This window comes from Neolamprologus brichardi, chromosome 1 (assembly GCF_056152115.1).
Source record: "Neolamprologus brichardi isolate AB-2024 chromosome 1, ASM5615211v1, whole genome shotgun sequence".
Classification (NCBI taxonomy): domain Eukaryota; kingdom Metazoa; phylum Chordata; class Actinopteri; order Cichliformes; family Cichlidae; genus Neolamprologus; species Neolamprologus brichardi.
The window spans coordinates 2,701,079-2,723,901 of record NC_142104.1 but is presented as its reverse complement, the minus strand read 5'-3'; the positions used below and the strand labels follow the sequence as shown (position 1 = coordinate 2,723,901).

At 43.0% G+C, this 22,823-nt stretch overlaps 3 protein-coding genes and 1 pseudogene across 4 annotated transcripts; 2 read left to right on the top strand and 2 right to left on the bottom strand.

Annotated features, from left to right (window-relative positions):
• Nucleotides 1-142: 142 nt before the first annotated feature.
• LOC148106261 (uncharacterized) lies at nt 143-5,925 on the top strand. Of its 2 annotated transcripts, none has more exons than XM_087839746.1 (9): nt 143-333; nt 1,478-1,588; nt 2,597-2,685; nt 4,053-4,116; nt 4,280-4,418; nt 4,499-4,628; nt 4,812-4,999; nt 5,480-5,562; nt 5,655-5,925. In XM_087839746.1, the coding sequence occupies exons 1-9, from the start codon at nt 244-246 to the stop codon at nt 5,850-5,852; spliced, it is 1,092 nt and encodes a 363-aa protein (XP_087695872.1). In that variant the 5' UTR covers nt 143-243; the 3' UTR covers nt 5,853-5,925. The 2 variants fall into 2 exon arrangements, with proteins under 2 accessions (XP_087695872.1, XP_087695825.1); XM_087839699.1 differs by having other exon boundaries at nt 4,053-4,164.
• A 241-nt stretch (nt 5,926-6,166) lies between these two features.
• LOC148106259 (NACHT, LRR and PYD domains-containing protein 12-like) lies at nt 6,167-15,361 on the top strand. The gene is made up of 7 exons (XM_087843211.1): nt 6,167-6,171; nt 6,436-6,650; nt 6,745-6,822; nt 7,078-7,193; nt 7,271-7,386; nt 12,152-12,261; nt 14,631-15,361. The coding sequence occupies exons 1-7, from the start codon at nt 6,167-6,169 to the stop codon at nt 15,359-15,361; spliced, it is 1,371 nt and encodes a 456-aa protein (XP_087699337.1).
• On the bottom strand, nt 9,036-11,035 carry LOC148106260 (ZP domain-containing protein-like; annotated as a pseudogene).
• A 788-nt stretch (nt 15,362-16,149) lies between the features above and the next one.
• Nucleotides 16,150-22,462, bottom strand: LOC148106258 (uncharacterized). The gene is made up of 3 exons (XM_087843778.1): nt 20,265-22,462; nt 17,700-17,870; nt 16,150-17,192 (listed from the first exon to the last, which is right to left on the bottom strand). The coding sequence occupies exons 1-3, from the start codon at nt 22,432-22,434 to the stop codon at nt 16,579-16,581; spliced, it is 2,955 nt and encodes a 984-aa protein (XP_087699904.1). The 5' UTR covers nt 22,435-22,462; the 3' UTR covers nt 16,150-16,578.
• Between the last annotated feature and the right edge of the window lie 361 nt (nt 22,463-22,823).

Genomic DNA, 22,823 nt, shown 5'->3' with positions numbered 1-22,823 from the left:
ATAATTAGATTAACTCAAACTGAAACACGCAGTGTTAAACAGTAGTATAATTATCATTAACTGTCAAAGTAAGTGCGTATTTTGCTTGTTTCCGTTTCCATCAAAAATCTAATTATCAACTAATTATCTTATCTCCCACCGCCCCCGAATGCACCAAATTTCGCTTGTGAGGCTGTTGCCACGGTAACTGTCATTAGCTAATGTGGCGTTTGGCTAAACGACAAGTTTTATTTGTACCGAAAAATGGCGTCAAGGAACATCGACCCTTTGTCAGCGGAGGAGCCTTCAGAAGGCGGAGAAGAGGAGAGAGAAGCGTGGAGCTCGGAGTCTCAGGTAAACCGAAACGTGTTTCGGAGCTAACGTTAGCTCCGTGGCTAACGTTAGCGTGATGCGTTCACTTGCATGTGAGGTTTGTCTTCTCTTGGTCTGAAGCACTTCACGAGAGCAAAGTTATTTTAGAGCGTCTGATCCCGACAGTCTGACTGAGATGGAGCAGGCATATTTATTCTGTAACTTCCAGTAATTCTGTAACAGTTATTATAAAGTTCAGGTAATAGTAAAGCACTATTAGAATTCCTAGATTCTAAGTACAGTGCAATACCGAGGTCGCTACTTTTATCTTTGATGTATTGACGTTTTTATCGAGCTTAAGATTTCATTTACAAAACATAAGGAGAGCTAATAGAAACATGGGCAGATTAGTGAACAACCTCAAGGCGCCACTGGATCAACCAAATGAATGTTTCAAAATTAGGATTCACCAGCGTGAGCGTCATAATAAAGGATCTGTAAATATTTTTTAAAACTCTGCTGTCACTGTGGACTGTTATGCGCAGATTAATGTTGTAAGATGAGTCTGAAAACACTATTTGTAAAAGTGACACTGATGGGCAGAATTGCATGTGTATTGTAAAACCAGGTAAAATGGCTTATCTTCCACTAGCCTGCCTTTATTTCATGTTTGACATTGATGCCTCTAAGCTGGTTGGGAAAGTTTCCCTTAAAAATCATCTGGGGACATAAGAAAGACCTTCACGGGACAGTAAGACCCAGAAACCCCAACCTAAATGGCTTTTAGGTGATAGGGCAGCCACAGGTCATTGAGTGAGTCAGAGGGGAGGGCCAAACATGCAAACTGGCTTTGAGCCGTTCCGCCCTCATTTTAAAGTAGGGAAATGCACATCATCAACTCTATATTTTTATCTGCAGCACCAAATCTTACTGCTATTTCTCTGCCTGGGTTCTATGTGCGGTAAGATCCCACTTTCTCCTGTTCTTTCAGCTATTGCAAAACAAGCATTCATTTAAAACCAAAGCTTAGAATTTGAGCTCCAGTAGCCCAAAATATATTGCGATCTGAAGCTGGTCCATAATTATACTGGGCAACCACTGCATGGATGTTCTTTGTACAGTAGATGTCAGTCTTCTTTCTCCTCAATGGTCCTCTGCTAGTTTGCTGTATAACCTGTGTCTGCAGATCCCAGTGAAGGTGTTGCAAGCTCACAGCGATGCTGTGACCACAGCTCGAGTCTGCTGCGACAATCGCTGCATCCTGAGCTGCTCCTCAGACTGCACCGCTGTCCTCTGGGTAAGCTGCTGTCATGGTCGGCATTTTTTATGAGTTGATGTGCCTGTTTTGATTTTAGGGTTGGTCTACACTCGAGTTTCTAATGTCAGTTCAATTCAGTTTTATTTACACAGCACCAAATCACAACAACAGTTGCCTCAAGGCGCTTTATATTGTAAGGTAGATCCTACAGTAATAGATACAGAGAAAAAGCCAACAATCATATGACCCCCTATGAGCAAGCACTTTGGTGACAGTGGGAAAGAAAAACTTCCTTTTAACAGGAAGAAACCTCCGACAGAACCAGGCTCAGGGAGGGGCGGGGCCATCTGCTGCGACCAGGAGATACTTGGCACTTTGAATCTCCTGTTCCACCACATCCCCAAAGTTGTGTGGAGGCCATTGGAGTACAGTTAACTCATCGTCATGTTCAAGAAACCAGTGTGAGACGATTTGAGCTTTGTGGCTGGAAGGAGCCATCAGAAGATGGTACACTGTGGTCAAATAGGCATGGAAATAGTCAGCAACAACACTCGGGTATGCTGTGGAGTTTAAATGATGCTAAGTTGACACCAAAGTGAACATAACTCTACACTCTTAAACTACCAGCAGCCTGAAATCAGGACACAAGGCAGGGTGGATCAGTCCCACCGTCTCAAAGTCCCAACAAGAAATACAGAAGATCAGACAGTTCCAGTTTTTTTATTGTCTTATTTTGTTGAGCATGTGTAAACTGTAGCTTCAGCTTCTTCTTCTTAGCGGGCAGGCGTGGCTCCCCGTGTGGTCTTCTGCTGCTTTAACCCATCTTCTTCAAGGTTGTGTGCTGAGAGACGCTCTTCTGCAAACCCTGAGAACCTCTGTGTTTTTGTGTGTCCACATCAGTCTGTAGAATCTCAGAATCTGTGTTTGACTGAACAGCCTCTCTGTAGATCAGTTTTCTGATGAATTCATTCCACAGAAAGTTTAGGAATAAATCATCAGAAGGTTGTTCCATATTCACTCTTCCTGGTTGACCTCTGACCTGTGTAGGATGTGGGGAGCTGTCAGCCTCTGAGGACGTTTGAGGGAGTTCACAGTAAAGCCATCACTGAGTGTGCTCTGATCCCAAACAGCAACAGGTGGGTTCCACATTAGCTTTAAATTCAGCTAGGTTATGATCCTGCAGCTGAGAGCAGATGATTTCTCTTTTGAATTTTGCAAACATTATGCCCTGGAAGCCAAAATCTTTCCACCTGTATTCCTTTTGTCTTGGTCAAAGCTGAGCTGTCGGGTCTTTTCAAGTGAGGCAGAAGTGATTTGGTGTAAAAGAAAGGGTGAGATGAACTTCTGCCAACATTTACAGAAGTAGCGTTAGAAGTTGGCGGTGTACAGGTCAACATTAAAACATTTTTTCAGTTATTTGTGCAGCTGGCCTTGTAGTCAGATTACTGCAATGTCTTTTTTTTTTATCAAGGTCTTTTTATTGATCAAAGAATTGCTTCCAACAACAATTACAGCAATATTAACAAACAGTCGTGCCTCCCACCCCCCATCCAGAACAGTGTAACTAAAACCCAGCCAGAGAGGAAAGAAGAGATAAAAGAAAAGAAAATTACAGATACAAAGTAAATAATAAAATAAATGAACAACAGCAAGGGAAAACAACAACAAAAAAAACAACAACAACAACAACAAAAACCCCACTCACACGCACATTAAGCGATAGTATCAGGACTTAATCTTTCAAAGTAAGTAAGAAAAGGTTGCCATGTGTCATAAAACCTCCGAACCTTTTACAGTGTAGCGGATCTTTTCCAGCTGAGTATAGTACATGACATCCTTAACCCATCGCCCATATACAGGTGGGAGTGGCTCTTTCCATTTCAATAATATCATTCTACGGGCCAAAAGAGTGCAAAAGGCCAGAAGATCAGAGTGTGATTTGGAAAGACTGGCATCACAAGGCGTCACCCCAAAAATAGCTATAAACGGGCAGGGTGCAATTGGAACACCAAATATGTTGGACATGGTTTCAAATATGCTTTTCCAAAAGCTACCCAGTTTTGGACATGCCCAGAACATGTGAAATAGGGAAGCAGGCTCTCGATTACTGCAATGTCTGAATATTTGGAAAAATGAGTTCCCGTGAGCTCCCCGTCACTGTCACTGGAACTGTAAGCTCCACCAGCTGGTGAAGATTCGCTGTTACCAAGACTGTAAAGTCAAGTAGACTTGTAAAAGTTGACTTTCTGAGATTTGTAAAACAAAAAGTAGCAATTTTTTCACCTTTATCTGATGATAGATGAAGTTTTTCTTCATTTCTTTGAGGAAAAAACATCTTTGTGAATTAACCGATGACTTATTCATCATCCATGGACCCGTAAGGCTTCATGTAATCTCTCACGCTGATGAAAAAAACATAAAGTTCACAAAAAACAACAATGCAGAAACTTCCATGTAGTAACCCGAGTGCACCTGTGAATGAAACGTTTGCTCTGTGTGTCAGGATGGTCACAGTGTCCTGGGATAAGAAGGTGGTGGCCTGGGACCTCGAGACCGGACTCACTCTGGTAACGTCTGCTGTCACGCTCCTGGAGTTTCAAACCAGCAACCTTCCTGTGATTCGCTGCACACATTTCTCTGCGCACACGTTTCTGCTCTTTCACACACATGGAATAAATTTGGTCTTTTTGCTTTTCTGAGTTCGACTCACTTTTACGATCTTTGTCGCAGTGGAAATCGAGGCAGCTCGGCCTGCTGACCTCCTGCAGCTCCTCGTCTGACGGCCGGCTGGTCGTTTGCGCTGTAAATCCTCAGAATGGCGTTTCCATCTGCGACGCCGCCAGCGGACAGATGCTGCACCACGTCAGCGGTAGGACAGGTCACGTGTTGCCCGGTCGGCAATAATACTCCTGTGAGCGTCAGCGAGCGTGTGTTTGCTTTGCCGATCAGATCTTCACCGCTCCTGCGTCACTCGATGTCGGTTCGACCCTCAGAGCCAGCGAGTGGCCACCGTCTCTGCAGACCGCAGCATCAAACTGTGGGACCTGCGGGCGCAGAAAACCACCGTGTCCATCGACAGGTGAAGCATTTCAGTGACCTGTAAACGCTCTGAGCTCCTCTCACACTGTGTGGCTTTTGTCTTCAGCGTGAGACACTCTGAAGTCTCAGATATTTATCAGATTCACAAAAGTTTGATGACAATTTTCAGACCCTCAGAGGAGCCCCCCTGTGCACTTGTTCTTGTTTACATTCTCGCAATCAGTAACCATGGAAACGTCGTCTCAGCCTGCTGCTTCACCAGCAACGGGCACTTCCTGTGCACGGCGTCGTGGGACAAGACGCTGAAGCTGTGGGACCTGCAGGCGGGGGGCTTCCGATCTCACGGCGGGACGCCGCTACAGGGAGGCCACGAAGGCAGCGTGAGTGCCTGCTGCCTCGCCGCTGCTGACGGTGAGACCTCTGAGCAAGCAGGTGTCCTCAGCTGACGTCCTCAGATTCTCCAGTAACATTTGTGCTGAACTACGAGCAAGAGGCGGAGTTTGATCGATGAACACTTGCTACATCCACGTATGGACAAAAGAGTTCTTTTAATGTGTATTTTTAACTATTTAATTATTTATGCATTAGGATTTAGCTAATTTTTACGAATGAAAATGAACAAAGCTCATCGTGTCGTGTGCTGTAAGTATGTTTTCTGCCCTCGTTAAGAAGCAGATCTAAAGGATCAGAGGTCAGGTGGTTTAGACCTCTGGTGGTTGCACGGCTTAAGATTTGTAAGAAATGTCAGCACCTTAGAGTCCGTCGTGCTGTTTACTGTGTTTAGAAAGCAAGCACTGCTCACTGATGTGTTTTTCTGCAGGTACTGGAACATGCTCAGTTCTTCCTCACAATGTTTGCCTAATAAAATCACTTCCTGTTGTGTTTCCTCAGCGAACCTCCTGGCGTCCGCCTCCTACGACGGGACTGTTGCTCTCTGGGATTTGTCGTCTCTCTCTCAGACTCTCGTGCTGAAGGTGATTAAACTCGGCTGTGTGAAGACATCCTGATGTTTCTGGTCGTGTTCTTTTAGACACTTAACTCCTGATTTTGCTTTTCCCCCCATCAGGGCCACAGTGATTGGGTGACAGATGTGTCAGTGAGCGCTGACAGGAAGTTGGTGGCTTCTTCCTCCAAGGTTCACAAGTATTTTCACTCACTGTCCCGGCCAGAAGTTTTTAGGAAGTTTTTGCTCCTTGAGCTTTTCTTTCTTTCTTTTTTTGTCCTGTCTTTCTCCCCTCACCCTCACCGTGCTCTCCATCTCTGAGCCTGGGTCTGCTGGAGGTTTCTTCCTGTGAAAATTTAGGTTTTCCTTCCCACTGTCACCAAAGTACGGAGCCCCGCAGGGGACAAGGGAGAAAAAATAATTAAGACGGACTTTTGCGAGATCTCGCAAAACAAACTCGGGATCTCGCAAAACTTTTGCGAGATCTCGCAAAACAAACTCGGGATCTGAGATCTCGCAAAAGTTTTAGCCACATTCTTCGGACGTCGGCTCGAAGCCGACCGGGAGGTCGAGGCACGATGTGCCGGAAAAGCGGTGTTCCTCCCCGCTGTAGTAGGTCGAAGCTAACGGGAAGAATGCGGCTAAAACGTTTGCGAGATCCCGAGTTTGTTTTGCGAGATCTCGCAAATTTCCGTCTTAATTTTTTTTCTCCCATGTCCCCTGCGGGGCTCTGTAGCAAAGTGCTTGTTCACAGGGGGGTTTCTCTGTTTTATTGTAGGGTCTGGATCTTACAATATCATCGGTACCCTGGATGTTTAATCTGTTTTCTGATAATTCACCAGAGAAATGTTAAAAATCACTTTATGGAAATTTGGAAAGCAAACAGTGTTTAGTCTCCTGGAAGACCTGCATGTCTGTTTAAGGCCATCTTTGCCAGCTCCTCTGATGAGAAGTCCTCCTCTTCATCAGAGGGGGGGAGTAGCGATGAGGAGGAAGAAAAGGTGACAAAGGAGGATGAAGGAAAAGTGGACTCGGAGCCACTGAACCTCTTCAGCATCCCCTCCTCCTCCTCAGCCACCACCTCCTCCTCAGCCACCACCTCCTCCAGTCACCAAGCAGGTACTCTGAGTTTGCTGAATCACCTTAACCTTTCTTCTAATCTCACGTCCCTGTCGAGCGTAACTCTGTTAACTCTTCTCGGCTCCTTCAAAAGCAGCAGTTTCCACTCAGGCCTCCGAACAGGAAGAGGAGGAGTTTGGGCCGAAGCTGCCGCCTCCCTCGGCTGCTCTGAGTGAGTGTCACCCACCAGATCAACAACAGACAACTCAAGTTTATTCACCGTGACCCAGTCACGTGGTTTCCCTTGCGTGGACATTGTTTTTATAGATACAGCAATCTCTCTGTGATAAGCTCAGCTGGGTTACATTCGTGCAAATCGATCCACATGTAGAACTAGAGCGTCTGTTCATCGACTTCATTAAGTGCATCCTGCTTCGTAAAAGCGTTGCTGGAAGGTTAATAACCTGCCTGTTGTTCCTGTGTTTAGTCAGAGGAGGCGCCGCCTCCATGCGCCCTCCAATCAAGGAGGTTAAAACGGGCAAGAAGAGCAAAGAGAAGAAACACAAGAAAAAGAAGCATTACAAACACAAGAAGGAAAAGAAGGTAGAAAACGAAGAGTAAGGATCAGATAAAATGACTCCTTCCTCACGCTGAAGCTGTGACTTCTTTTTTCTTTACAGAAGAAGAAACACAAGAAGCACAAGCACAAAGAAGCAGCCGAAGAAGAGCGAGGAGGAGGAGCCGGCGAGCAGGAAGGTGAAGACGGACCGGTGTCGACAGACGAGCTGCTAAAAAGGTCAGAGGTCACCTGTCAGAGCATCGAAAGATGACCCTGATGGAATAGGAGACACTTGGAAATTAGTTTGTTATAAAGTGCTGATGTTAGTCAGAAGCTGTGTGCAAAACAATTATTAACAATATTTAGAGTTTTTCTCTCTTTTTTTTGCGGATAAATACAACAAAATAAAACTAGTACCGGTACCGAAAAAAAGAAGATTTATTCATAACACACGTGAAAAGACCCAGGAAAACCGAGTAAACGATAAAAACGATAAAAACGATAACAAAATAACGCTGAAAACCGATAAAAACCCTGAAAACCAAACATTTCACACCTGAGCCTCAACTCTCGCGGCCCGGCACCAAACGACTCACGGACCGGTACCGGTCTGAGACCCGGGGGTTGGGGACCGCTGTATTAGAGGGGTAATAATCTGGTGTCTGGGGAGTGTTGTGTTTACGTTTAGTAAACAGATGCTTTTATTTTTACAAACTTAATTTAGTGTCGTATGCAAAGCACCTTGAACCGTCTTCTTCACTGTCTGTGTGTTTGTCTTCTCTTCCAGACTGAAGAGCATCCGCTCCCATCAGACGTGGTGAATCAGTTGGAGGTCTGTCCTCTGTGAGGACCGTCAGTCAGCTGATTGTTTCACCTGACAGATTACCTGCTGTGTAGTTTTGGGTAATAACATAAAATCTTTATAACCAAGTGTTCTGTATTTACTGACCTGCTGGGAAACCTTCAATCACACAAAAACTGACGTTTTGTGTTTAAGTGAAGAACTCTCTCTTAAAGTAAGTAAACATGTCACTGTCACTGCAATCGATGAATGGAAACAAACGATGCAACCTGAGGTTACACTCGAGACCAAAAAGGCCACATTGGACAGAAAAGACGTGTAACCACGATTACTGTGGAGAAGGAAAGGAACAGCTGATTTGGGTTGCTGTGGTAACATCGTTACCAGTTACATTGTAAGAAGTTTATTGATATTGACACAAAGAGAAATGTGATCTTTTAGAACTTTTGCTACATATTCTGATGATTTCAGAGACTTCTGTGTGTGACGTTGTTTAAGCTTGACATTGATATAATATTACAAACATTAATCCAAGATTACAGATGATACAGATGAAATGAAAGTATGTGTCACAATTACTGGATTCCACGTTTCACCACATCTCAGACAGAAGCAGTTATTTTTTTTTCATCTTTATTTAATCAGAAGGAAAAATATCCTCATTTCCAAGAGAGACCTGCAGGAAGAAGCAGCACAAACAAGCTTTTTGTTAGCTTGTTTCACAGTTTGTGAAACTGTGGAATGAAGTATATGTTGTGTAAACGTCACTTGTGACTTTGAGCTACACAGTCGACAGCTGAAAGTAAACATGGACAAAAACAGTAATAAAAGAGTTTCATTATTCTATAAATTTTTGATCAGGATCAATAATCAGGATTTATTCATTTCAAATTATTCTGTAAATCTATAGATTTAAAAAACAAACTTATGCACCCAAAGCTGTGTAATATTCTAATAATAACTGATAGAAAATAATTGCTTTTCATCAGTTAATTCACACATGAGAAGATACATGAACACTCAGACTCAGACTGCAGGCTGAGCTAAATAATTTCATCTCATCCTCTGGAGCACACGAAGGGTTTTAACTTTCAGTTGAGGACAAAGCTCGGTATCTGACCATTGATGTTTCGGCGCTCAACGTGAGCACGCCACAGATCATAGCGACGGCAGCAAGAAGACATCCAGCGATGAAGTTCAGGTTCATGGCGTTCCCTGGAAACAAGAGAAGGTCTGTTTTAATTCAGCGTTATCAAAAGTTACAGTGACTAAAACAAAGCAGCCGACTCTGTTTCCATACCTGCACTCCTGCTGATGTCTGCTGACCTCTTCAAGCACAGGGGACCCTGGGAAATTAAGTGCTGTGCAGTCTGCATGACAGCCCCTCTCTTTCAGCAGTGGGAGTGGTGGTGAGCGTTTGACGTGGAGTTGATGCATCCCTGTGAGCACCTGGTGTTGGAGTTTCCTGCTTCACATACTGAACAGCTGATGTATACCTGAATGCAAGTGAAACTTTTGGCTGTGCGTGTCACTCAACCTCAAATCTCTCAGTATCCAAGTGCTGCACGTAAAAATTCTGATGGAAAATCTGAATTTACATTAAGTGGAGATTATTTATTTAGCTTCCCGCAGCGCTACAAGCTGTTGATGGAGATCATGGAGATCTGCCCGGCCCGGGAGCCAGCCTCCTCTGAGGCCTTCCCCAAACTGCAGCCTCAGTTCATGCTTAAACCAAAACTAGAAATGCTGTCAAACCTAATGTGAGGATGTATTCCCAGCCAATGAAATAACAATTTTAAGCATAATAGCTGCCCTCTCAGTCTGTTGCTGGTATTATCTGTAAAACAACAAATACAATCTTGATCTTAAGAATAATTTTGGCTGAAACCCATCAGGTAATCATCATGAAAGTTTCACTGACACATACTGAAGGAAGATTCTAGTGACTGATAGCAAACATCATCTGCCCTTTGGCCACATGAGCAAACAACAAATGACAAACTATAGCATATAAATAAAACCTTTTTTCTGCAAAACAACCCCCCATGATGGACACGTTTTCAATGTTTTCAATGTGCAATGTGTGCACGAGATGTGCGAGTATGCAATAAAGTTAATCAGATTAAAAAGATATAGCTTGAGTTTTGGGTGTAGAATTCATCAGAATCAGAACCCCCTTTTTTGGCCGAGTATATGCGCAAACACATACAAGGAATTTGGTTCCAGTCGATGGTGCTGCTCAAGCACAACAATGTAAAACGTATTTAGAGGTCTGGTCTAAATTCATTCTATACCTGATCGTGCAAACCAATGAACTAGAACAGTGGAGTGCACTGGGCACCTGATCACAGCGCAATGCAAAGAAAGAGACTACAACTTACAATTTCATCATAAATCCTTGTTTAACCATCATACAGCACCATTCACAAATATTCAAGTGATAGCCTGATGCCTTAAAAACCTTTAAAGAGCCTTATTCTATGGACTTCCACTTCTGTATAACACCTGAAATTCTTAAAGATGAGCGAAATTTTTATTCTAAAAGGCACTCAGGTAACTGCTTCAAGTACAAACAGATAAACAGGAGAACCTTCACTGATACACCACCTGTTCTCATGCCTACCCATTTTCGATGATGGAGTAGGTCGGGTGGTAGTTGGGGTTGTCATATGGTGAAGCTCTGCAGGACTCCACAAAAATCTCAGTGTTGTTGACTGTAGAGGAGGCATCTATCTCCATGTAAACCTTCTCTCCTACGTTATACTGCAGAGGGTATGAATTTGGATCAATCATTCTCTGGAAGTGGTTGTTTGGGTAGAACTCAAACTGGTAGGTGAACATGCCGAAGCCTTTATCATAATAAAGGTAATATGATTGGAATGGAACAAATGGATTCTGAAAATCAGAGACTGAGTTTCCAAGTGAATAATGCAGCTGAAAACTTTCCTGTTACATGAAGACTTTTAATCTATAGTTCAGTATTGATCTGCCACAGTCAGCGAACAAAACTGCCAAAAAGGAAAAAGACATTAAGATCCTCAAAAGCTTAGCATAATATAGTCATACATTTTCACCTGAATACATCTGCCCTGTGCAAATCCGTTATCGAAGGCCTTTGCAGCTAATAATGGTCAATATTTTAATTTAAAGAGTACAGAAAAACAGCTGGTTCTTTTTCAGGGTTTCATAGCTTTTTAGTGTAGAATGCCAAACTTTAATATTATAGAGATTTGCAAGTATCTACAAAGCATGATATGATGTGAAGTTCAACATCTGGGACATGTGTCTCGCTATGCATTGCAGAAAATGACTCAATCTCTTAGTACAGCAAACAAACAATGCAGGAGGGCGGGAAAATAATGGTCTCCTCTGCCGTGGCATCAGAAGTTGAGAATTGACGGGACAAAGTGTTGGGTTTCACGTTTTGGGTTGCCGGGTCTATAGATCATATCACAGTTGAACCAAGCAAAGAAGAGGGCCCACCTGGCTTGTCTTGAGTGGCTGCTGTGAGATATGCAAGATGCTTGTGGTCAGTCAAACGATGAACAATGAGCAGGTGTTGTGCTCCCTCCCGCTAGTAGCACCATCCTTCCAAGGCCAGCTAGCAGTTCCACTTCTCCCACATCATAGTTTTGCTCAGTTCGAGAAAGACAGCAGAAGGAAAAAAGCTGCATTTTCCCTTCCTTGTTCTGGAACAAGATGACTCAACTCCATCAACGATAAATTGTCGGGTGGTCACACACAGCTGACTGCAGGTTTTCAGTCTTATAAACAGTACATTTGCACAGTGACTGAAACCAGCCCACTGGCTGTGAAATCAGTTCCTTGATCATTAATATGCAAATTGTCATGACCATTGATCAACAATCATTGATGAAAGACCATTGATCATGGATTAATCTTCCACACTCCACCTAACGTGACAAACTGAAAGCAGTCATTGGGTGGGAAACCTTGAGAAAAAAACCTTTTGACCTTAGAGAAGAGCTCTGCATAGAAAAGGATCAGGTTTGAACTTAGTTTGTGCAGCTGTAGCTTTAACTAAGGCAAGTTCCTGCATCAACTCGTCATGTTGTCTTTTTGAACTGTGCTTCACTATTCACTACAGATGAATGCACTGAACAATTTACCTGTGTGTGAGTCACTTGGGTCACTTTGACAGTTGTACTGGTAATAATAATTTTCCCTTTGTGTCCTCAGAGAGAACAGTGATGTTGGTGTGGAGGAAGAGGAGCAGTTGTCCTGCTGTGCTTTGGGTCAAGATGTCTCAGAGGATTCAGTCGCTACCAGTTGTGGCATCTCTGTCCAAAGTAAGAGTCGGTATCGGTGTGCTGATGAACACATTTTTGAAAACTTGACTTCTTGTTTTGTAGGTGCATGAAAAAGATTTCATTAGTTTTTTATGGTATAGGTAATTTTCCTGTTTTATTTTGAATGTTGTTTCCTTTCATGTCTCACGTTAGTTTTACTTCCTGCTTTGTGATTGTCTTAATTATTCACAATATCAGGCAATCCTCAAAATATACTACTCAAAAAAATCAGAGGAACACACTGAAAACATAATGGCTCTCGCACGGAGAAAATCATGCTGGAGATCAATACTGATGCAAACTGGGTGATGTGTTGGAAACTAAAGGATTCAATTGTTTGTTGGAAATAAATACTGGATACTGGCTGAATCCAAATACAAACAGAAAATCAGAGTGTAAAAAACGCTTCAGCAGGCTTTTCCATTTGGCTCTAATTTCATAGCAGCAGCTCAAAATGAAATAGTTTGTATGGCTGCGTGTGCTGCTGGGCCAAAATTTTAGCTGGTCATTTGTAGTTTTTAGATGAAATAATAAAAAAAAAAAAACACTCAACAAAAGATCATCTAAAGAAGAGCAGAGTTCATTTACACACTTTATTAAGCAGCTACTGTACAACAAGAACAGAATCATGTAAATGGCCAAACAACAGCAACAGTAATCGCAGGGTGTAGCACAGCAGACAAAGAGACGCAGTAACACAGACAGAGTAAAGGATCACATGGAGAACACTTTGAGAGCAAAGTGCTCCATCTATCTGATATGATACTGTGAGGCCTCTCAGATAAGATGGGGCTGTTTTATTATGGCCCTTTTTATGTGAGAAGCATTTTGAATTCAGCTCTGGATTTAACAGGGAGCCAATGATGTGAAGCCAGTATGAGGGGAATTTTCCCTCCTCTTAAAATGTCACATTAGGAACATTTTTAACAGTTGCTTCTTGTCTCTGCTGTGACAAAAAAAGGTTCTGATTATGAATCAAAATGTTTTAAATAAGTCACACACTGGTTAGTGATGGGTCGGTCGCGAACGAAATGGCTCTTAGAGCCGGTTCTTTGACGTGAACGACGGGAGCCGGCTCCTTATCGCGAGCCGTGGGGGTTTTTTTTCTTTCTCTCACCCTCTCCTGCACTTTTTTCCACTTCACTCAGCACGCGAGCCTTGTGCTTTGCTGGGAAGAGGGGGGAGGGGCGGTAGTTACACTCAGTAGCACAGGAACAGAGCGGGAGGGAGAGAGAGAGAAAGAGCCAGGGACAACCACGTCACATTAGAAAGGTACTATCATCTGCAACTATTTTCAGTTGCAGATGATAAAGGATTCAGAAAGTTTATTCATGCAGGTCCATATGACAGAGAATATGCATCTTCTTTTTGTTTTCATATTATAATTTATATTTTATTGTATTGTCGTTTGCAGTGTTTTGTGTCGTTTCACTTTAAATTTGTAAAAGGAAAAAGCTGAAAATTTAAATAGTTAAAAGTTGAAATGTGAATAGTTGATTTTTGTATTATATGATTTATTTATTACATTTTATGTGGAGTGAATAAATAAAAGAATATTTACGGTGGCCCCTACAGACAAAGCACATACAAACTTCAAATCACGTACGAACTCTGAAGCACGTACAAACTCCAAAACACGTTAAAACACGTAAAAACTCCAAAACGCGTAAAAACACGTACAAACTCCAAAACACGTAAAAACTCCAAAACACGTAAAAACACATACAAACTCCAAAACACGTAAAAACTCAGAAGCACAGAAGTGTGTGGTAATAACGTGTAAATGAATTTTTTTTTAATTATTTGACTATATATGAATGCTTGTGTATAAATACATAAACAATACACATATGCTTTCATGCTTTCAATTGTGTAATTTAAGTGATCTAGGTAGCTCTGTTTTGGAAGTTCAGTTCATGCTAGAAATGTGTTTTGGAGTTTGTACGTGTTTTGTCTCTGGGGGCCACCACATATATTTATATATAAACATATATAAATAAAACCTCTTTTTTTTGTACATTAGTAATTCCTTTTGTGCATAATTTTATATTATTGTTAATAATAAATTAATTAAAGCAACAAAACAACCTAAAGAGCCGGTTCGGAGCCGAAAGAGCCGGCTCTTTTTAGTGAGCCGAACCGAAAGAGCCGGTTCTCTAAAAAGAGCCGGAAATCCCATCACTACTGGTTATAGCTTAATGCCGAAAATATCATGTTACATGATTTACTATTTTCTGAAGCTTATTTACAATTTACAGTGCTTAACACCATTCCCATCCCTGCCGTCAAAAGATAAAAATCTGTTTTTCATGCAGTTTCACACACTAAAGACATTTCATTCTTTTTGGCTTCTTGTTGTCAATCAGCAGATGCGAGTCTGGAAGAAGTTTTAGAAGAATATAAGACCAGTCTGAGGAGGAGGTTTGAAAGTGTGACTGAAGAAACTGATAATACAGGAGGTGGAACCCTCCCGAACAGGATCTACACTGAGCTCTACATCACAGAGGGACAGAATGAAGACGTTCATAACCAACATGAGGTGATGCAGCTGGAGACAGCTTCCAAGATGGAGGCTCTTGATGACATTACAGTCAGGTGTCACGACATCTTTAAAGCCTTACCTGACCAAGAGAGACCCATCAGAGTGGTTCTGACCAACAGCGTCGCTGGTGTTGGAAAAACCTTGTCAATGCAGAAGTTCACTCTGGACTGGGCAGAGGGCTTGGAGAACCAAGATGTCAGTGTGGTGGTTCTGCTTTCATTCAGGAAGCTGAACCTGATCAGAGATGAACAGTACAGTCTTCTGGAGCTGCTCCATGTTTTCCATCCAACATTACAGAAGGTCACAGCAGAGAAGCTGGCTGTCTGTAAACTTTTGTTCATTTTTGACGGCCTGGATGAAAGCAGACTTTCATTGGATTTCACCAACAGGGAGCTTGTGTCTGATGTCACAGAAAGGTCATCAGTCAGCCAGCTGCTGACAAACCTCATCGAGGGGAATCTGCTTCCCTCGGCTCTCGTCTGGATAACTTCCCGACCTGCAGCAGCCAATCAGATCCCTCCTACATGTGTTGACAGGGTAACAGAAGTACGAGGCTGACTGACATGTGCTCACACTTCTTGTTGGTTCAGATGAAGAAGGGGAACAAACATGTGGGGGGACTGCATTTAAACATCTGGAAAAAGGAAACACCTTCTTCTACCAAGAAGACCTAGATCAGTGTGGTCTGGATGCTACTGAGGCCTTGTTGCACACAGAAGTTTATACGGAGATCTTTAAACAGTGTTTGTTAATCTTGAAGGTGGCTTTTATTTGTAATTCAGGTCTCAATGTCTCTTTGTGTATACTTATATGCAGAAGTAACACAAAAGAAGAAGTGGGAGCTGGCCTGACACCAGTAACTGACTTCCAGTGAAAGCTTTGGCTAATAATATTTTTTAGCGAACATTTTTCTTGTAAAACAAAGGGGGGCCTAGCAAAAAAAGTTTGGGAACCACTGCTCTACAAGGTCAGCGAAATAAAAAGAAATGTGTTAACCCATGGACTAAAAAAAATGTTTGAAGTGGACTAGGTGCTAATTTTCAGATGCCAGGTCTACATCTAGAATCAAAATGAGCACATACATAAACAACCAAAGTGAAGCATTAAGACAAAACATAGCAACGTCAAACAGGGTCCACACATTTTGCCACAAATACATGCAAAACAACTAAATTGGGCCACAAAAGTGATGTAAATTGACCAAACTAAGACACAAATCAGACAAAAACAGATGCAGCATGATCACAAACAGACACGTCGGCTACAAACTGATGCAAAATGACTAAAATCACACGTGTAACACCTACATATTTGACAACAGAAGAAAAACACAAACAAACTTGGAATGTATTTATAATTTGGATTTTTTTTTTATTTCATGCCGAATTAGATATTTTAAAAATCAAGCCAAATCACAACGTCTCCTCCCTGTTTGTACTGTAAGGTCAAAGCCCTACTGTACTACAGAGAACCCCAACAATCAAATGATCCCCCTCTGAGCAAGCACGAGGCGACTGTGGGGAAGAAAAACTCCCTTTAACAGGAAGAAACTTCCAACGGAACCGGGCTCAGAAGGGGCGGCCATCCGCTGCGACCGGTTGGGGGGATGGAAATCAAAAGGAGACGAGATGGCGTGAACTACAGTTCTAAAATTTGGATTTGAGGGCTGATCCCAAAATTTTATGGTGATGTTTTTAAAAAAAGGATTTGGTGCTAAAAGTCTGCTTCAAGATTTTAAAAGAAGCAGGGCAGTGGGAAAAGCCAAAATGGTCATTTTAATGATCTCTGGCTTTAGTGAACCACCTGAAGGGTTTTAGCAATGCTTTTCCCAACGCAGAAAAAAACCTGGATATTTTGGACGTCTTTGGGGGACTCGGGATGACTCCGAGGCTGATTTTTAGATGTTTAATCAGAGCCTCATCAAAAGATGAATCATTTGCCATTGAAGCCTTAAAGACATTGTCTGGGGAGCCAAACTCCTTGATGAGGCATTTGGCTATTTTCTTGATGAACTTTTTCTTGTCATTTGTCAGACTTGTGGCAGACGCTGTGCTGCTGAGTTCAGGCTGCATTAGATTGCTCAGACGATTGATGACCGTGTCTATTTCTTTTGTAGTAGATGGGATCCGAACAGCAGACTTTTTGGTCTCAGGTTTAGATTTATGGATGATTCTCATGATAAGGAGCAACGCAAGGTCACTGGAAATTTTCTGAACATCAGAAGATGAAACTGACACAGAACCCATCTCTGATATTTTGGAGGAATCTTTGAGAGAGTGTTTCAGGCTCAAGGCTCCAGATGATTTTTCTGGAGAAATTCTCCCAGGTTTTGGTGTTCTAGGTGACTTGTCGGATGCCAAGGAGCATTTATCTGGAGAAATGCTCCCAGTTTTTGGCATTTGTGGTGACTTGTCAGATGCCAAGGAGCATTTATCTGGAGAAATGCTCCCAGTTTTTGGTGTTAGAGGTGGATTTTCAGATGCCCCAAAGCATTTATCTGGAGAAATGCTCCCAGTTTTTGGCGCTCGAGGTGACTTGTCAGATGCCACAGAGCATTTATCTGGAGAAATGCTCCCAGTTTTTGGCGCTCGAGGTGACTTGTCAGATGCCACAGAGCATTTATCTGGAGAGATGCTCCCAGTTTTTGGCGTTCGAAGTGACTTGTCAGATGCCACAGAGCATTCATCTGGAGAAATGCTCCCAGGTTTTGGTGTTCGAGGTGACTTGTCAGATTCCACGGATAATTTATCTGGAGAAATGCTCCCAGTTTTTGGTGTTCTAGATGACTTGTCGCCGGATGCCAAGAAGCATTCATCTGGAGAAACGCTCCCAGTTTTTGGTGTTGGAGGTGGATTTTCAGATGCCACAAAGCATTTATCTGGAGAAATACGCCCAGGTTTTGGTGTTCTAGGTGACTTGTCGGATGCCAAGGAGCATTTATCTGGGGAAATGCTCCCAGTTTTTGGCGTTCTAGGTGACTTGTCAGATTCCAAGGAGCATTTATCTGGAGAAATGCTCCCAGTTTTTGGCGTTCTAGGTGACTTGTCAGATGCAAAGGAGCATTTATCTGGAGAAATGCTCCCAGTTTTTGGTGTTCGAGGTGACTTTTCAGATACCACAGAGCATTTATCTGGAGAAATGCTCCCAGTTTTTGGCATTTGTGGTGACTTGTCAGATGCCACAGAACATTTATCTGAAGAAATGCTCCCAGTTTTTGGTGTTAGAGGTGGATTTTCAGATGCCACAAAGCATTTATCTGGAGAAATACTCCCAATTTTTGGCGCTCGAGGTGACTTGTCAGATGCCACAGAACATTTATCTGGAGAGATGCTCCCAGTTTTTGGCGTTCGAAGTGACTTGTCAGATGCCACAGAGCATTTATCTGGAGAAATGCTCCCAGGTTGTGGCGCTCGAGGTGATTTCTCAGATGCCACCGATAATTTATCTGGAGAAATGCTCCCAGTTTTTGGTGTTCGAGGTGACTTTTCAGATTCCACGCATAATTTATCTGGAGAAATGCTCCAAGATTTTGGTGTTCGAGGTGACTTGTCGGATGCCAAGGAGCATTTATCTGGAGAAATGCTCCCAGGTATTGGTGTTCGAGGTGACTTGTCAGATGCCACAAAGCATTTATCTGGAGAAATGCTCCCAGTTTTTGGTGCTCGAGGTGACTTGTCAGATGCCACGGAGCATCTACCTGGAGAAATGCTCCCAGTTTTTGGTGTTGGAGGTGGATTTTCAGATGCCCCAAAGCATTTATCTGGAGAAATTCTCCCAGTTTTTGGCGCTCGAGGTGACTTGTCAGATGCCACAGAGCATTTATCTGGAGAGATGCTCCCACTTTTTGTCGTTCGAAGTGACTTGTCAGATGCCACAGAGCATTTATCTGGAGAAATGCTCCCAGTTTTTGGTGTTCGAGGTGACTTGTCAGATTCCACGGATAATTTATCTGGAGAAATGCTCCCAGTTTTTGGTGTTGGAGGTGGATTTTCAGATGCCCCAAAGCATTTATCTGGAGAAATGCTCCCAATTTTTGGCGCTCGAGGTGACTTGTCAGATGCCACAGAGCATTTATCTGGAGAGATGCTCCCAGTTTTTGTCGTTCGAAGTGACTTGTCAGATGCCACAGAGCATTTATCTGGAGAAATGCTCCCAGGTTTTGGTGTTCGAGGTGACTTGTCAGATTCCACGGATAATTTATCTGGAGAAATGCTCCCAGTTTTTGGTGTTGGAGGTGGATTTTCAGATGCCACAGAGCATTTATCTGGAGAAATGTTCCCAATTTTTGGCGCTCGAGGTGACTTGTCAGATGCCACAGAGCATTTATCTGGAGAGATGCTCCCAGTTTTTGTCGCTCGAAGTGACTTGTCAGATGCCACAGAGCATTTATCTGGAGAAATGCTCCCAGGTTTTGGTGTTCGAGGTGACTTGTCAGATTCCACGGATAATTTATCTGGAGAAATGCTCCCAGTTTTTGGTGTTGGAGGTGGATTTTCAGATGCCACAGAGCATTTATCTGGAGAAATGTTCCCAATTTTTGTCGTTCGAAGTGACTTGTCAGATGCCACAGAGCATTCATCTGGAGAAATGCTCCCAGTTTTTGGCATTTGTGGTGACTTGTCAGATGCCACGGAGCATCTACCTGGAGAAATGCTCCCAGTTTTTGGTGTTGGAGGTGGATTTTCAGATGCCACAGAGCATTTATCTGGAGAAATGTTCCCAGTTTTTGGCGCTCGAGGTGACTTGTCAGATGCCACAGAGCATTTATCTGGAGAGATGCTACCAGTTTTTGTCGTTCGAAGTGACTTGTCAGATGCCACAGAGCATTTATCTGGAGAAATGCTCCCAGTTTTTGGCATTTGTGGTGACTTGTCAGATGCCACAGAGCATTCATCTGGAGAAATGCTCCCAGTTTTTGGCGCTCGAGGTGACTTGTCAAATGCCACAGAGCATTCATCTGGAGAAATGCTCCCAGTTTTTGGTGTTCGAGGTGACTTGTCAGATTCCATGGATAATTTATCTGGAGAAATGCTCCCAGGTTGTGGCGCTCGAGGTGACTTGTCAGATTCCACAGAGCATTTATCTGGAGAAATGCTCCCAGTTTTTGGTGTTCGAGGTGACTTCTCAGATTCCATGGATAATTTATCTGGAGAAATGCTCCCAGCTTTTGGTGTTCGAGGTGACTTGTCAGATGCCACAGAGCATTTATCTGGAGAAATGCTCCCAGTTTTTGTCGTTCGAAGTGACTTGTCAGATGCCACAGAGCATTTATCTGGAGAAATGCTCCCAGTTTTTGGCATTTGTGGTGACTTGTCAGATGCCACAGAGCATCTACCTGGAGAAATGCTCCCAGGTTGTTGCGCTCGAGGTGACTTGTCAGATTCCACGGATAATTTATCTGGAGAAATGCTTCCAGGTTTTGGTGTTCGAGGTGACTTGTCAGATGCCACAGAGCATCTACCTGGAGAAATGCTCCCAGATTTTGGCGTTCGGGGTGACTTGTCAGATTCCACGGATAATGTATCTGGAGAAATGCTCCCAGATTTTGGTGTTGGAGGTGATGCACCAGATTCTTTTCCTCTGCCATCTGAATCAGGGCTTTTTTCCTGTGTTGGGGTCTGTGTTCTTTTAATAAAGTTTTGGATGTCTTCCAGGACCCCAGAAATCTTGTCCATTTGAATCATTTGATCTTTCTCTTCATTCTCCATCCACAGTAAAAGCTTCTGCAAAAACCTTTCTACTGTGTCATCTATGAGGACATAGAGGACTTCAGCAGAAATGGGACGCTCTACTGATTGTGGAGTCCTGGAGATGACCGTGTCTGAGAGGGATCTACCCATTAGAGGTATGGGGATTTGATACACTCGATCCATCATAAGTAGATCAAACACTTTTGCCATTAAGTCCACCGTAAAATTTCTGATATGCCCACTGTTTTTAAAGTCCCCCAAGGTCTTATCGATGAGGAAGAGTTCTTCTTTCTTTGTTAATTTGTCAAATAACTGATTAACGTCTGATCTAATGACGTTAAAGTCGAATGAAGAAGAACGTTTAATTGCGGTTCCCAGGCTTGGCGTATGTCGAGAAGGGGAGCGATGAGCCTCTGTACTCTGGGGACCAGCCGTTTCAGGTACTGACCCTGGGAGAATGGAAACTATACTTTTATTGGAGGGCACTGTTTCATTCTTGAGGTGGTTGCAAATGTTTTGTAGACAAACAAAATGTTGCCTGTTTGACTTTATTCTTTTTTTCAGCTCTGTTTTCATTTTTTCAAATTGTTTTTTTGCAAACATGGAAAAGTTGTGTTTGCGTGCTTTGAGCCTGGCGTGTGAGGTGGATGGCACACATTTGGAGAAGAAGTGTCTCACCTTGTGGATAATTAAGCCTGCATTAAAGGCAGGTTTGGGTAAGTTACATTTCTCACAGAGCTCTTCACTGCTTGAATCCATGTTAGCAAGTATCTCACCTACGATGTCAGCTGCAACCATTTCTACTGGGGTTGGAGCCTGGATACTTTGTGTTTCTGTAGTTGGTTTTATTTTGCTTTGTTCTGTTACAGCTGATTCTTCTGGGAGCTCATCTTTATCTTTTTCTGTCATCTCTCCATCTGAGCTCCTTGTGGACAGAATAACAGAAATCTCTGCGATTGCTGATTGAACTGATATTTTTGAACCAGTACTTTCTGTACTGGGATCAGACCCATTTGTCCCACACTGGCAGCGCAGCTTACATGCTGCATACGTTTTCAGGCATGAGGCAGCGCAACAAACCATGCGGTGTAGTTTCTTAATACTACTAGATTTGCCGCTAACATAAACGGCGGGGTCTAGTGGGAAATCGGGGCTTTTTTCAATCAGTGCAATGGTTGAGCTGACCTTTTCGATGATCTCTTCCTCAACCATCAGTGTCAGCTTGTCAGCGCTCTTATCTTGCTGTTTTGAGACATTAAGAGCGCCGGCGATGGCAGCTGAGATTGAGTCTCCGAGGGACACCCTTATTTTCCCCTCATCCATAAACTCTTCCCTTATCATGGGTTCCTGAATAACAGGAAGGGCTATTTCCAGGATGCTGGCAGAGGCAATCTGAATGATTTCAGAAATCATATCAGCGAGCACCGCATGGACCCTAGAGTTGCATTTTCCATTTTCTATTATGCTCCACTGAACTTCAGAGAGCCTTTTAAAGCACCTGTTGATTGGCGGCATAATCTGGTCTGGTGTGACCACCATTGAATTTTTGTTTTTGTTGCGTGTTCCCATTGTTGTGTCCCAAATTAGATTTTCTGTACTGGAATCAGAGCTGCTTGTCCCACACTGAAACGACACCTTACGTGCCGTATAACTTTTCAGGCATGAGGCAGCGCAACAAACCATGCGGTCTAGTTTTTTACTATTACTAAGTTTGTCGCTAAAATAAACGGCAGGGTCTTGCAGGAAATCAGGGCTTTCTTCAATCAGTGCAATGGTTAAGCTGACCTTTTCTGAGATCTCTTCCTCAACCATCAGTGTCAGCTTGTCAGCGCTCTTATCTTGCTGTCTTGGGACATTAAGAGCGCTTGCGATGGCAGCTGAGATCGAGTCTCCAAGGGACACCCTTATTTTCCCCTCATCCATAAGCTCTTCCCTTATCATGGGTTCCTGAATAACAGGAAGGGCAATTTCCAGGATGCTGGCAGAGGCGATCTGAATGATTTCAGAAATCATACCAGCGAGCACGGCATGGACGCTGGAGTCACATTTTCCATTTTCTATTATGCTCCACTGACCTTCAGAGAGCCTTTCAAAGCACTTGTTGATTGGCGGCATAATCTGGTCTGGTGTGACCACCATTGAATTTTCATTTTCGTTGAATGTTTCCATTGTTGTGTCACAAATTTGATTTTCTTCGTTTGAGTGAAGTGTGAGAATTTTCTTGTATTACGGAGCGCCGACTGCTGAACGTTTTGCAAACAGATGAACATCGAGTTCTGATTTTTCTGTCTGAGAGCCCTTATTTATGGGTTTGGTTGTCTGTGACGTTA

Coding starts and splice junctions, on each gene's coding strand:
- LOC148106261 (XM_087839699.1), top strand. CDS start 244: ATGGCGTCAAGGAACATCGACCCTTTGTCAGCGGAGGAGCCTTCAGAA. Junction 2,686..4,052: donor CTGATCCCAAACAGCAACAG/GTGGGTTCCACA, acceptor TCTGTGTGTCAG/GATGGTCACAGTGTCCTGGG. Junction 5,000..5,479: donor CTGCCTCGCCGCTGCTGACG/GTGAGACCTCTG, acceptor GTGTTTCCTCAG/CGAACCTCCTGGCGTCCGCC.
- LOC148106259 (XM_087843211.1), top strand. Junction 6,651..6,744: donor CTCCTCCAGTCACCAAGCAG/GTACTCTGAGTT, acceptor CTCCTTCAAAAG/CAGCAGTTTCCACTCAGGCC. Junction 7,387..12,151: donor ACAGACGAGCTGCTAAAAAG/GTCAGAGGTCAC, acceptor TTGTGTCCTCAG/AGAGAACAGTGATGTTGGTG.
- LOC148106258 (XM_087843778.1), bottom strand. CDS start 22,434: ATGATAAGGGAAGAGCTTATGGATGAGGGGAAAATAAGGGTGTCCCTT. Junction 17,871..20,264: donor ATCTGGGAGCATTTCTCCAG/GTAGATGCTCTG, acceptor GCATTTCTCCAG/ATAAATGCTCCTTTGCATCT. Junction 17,193..17,699: donor GTCACCTAGAACACCAAAAC/CTGGGCGTATTT, acceptor AAATGCCAAAAA/CTGGGAGCATTTCTCCAGAT.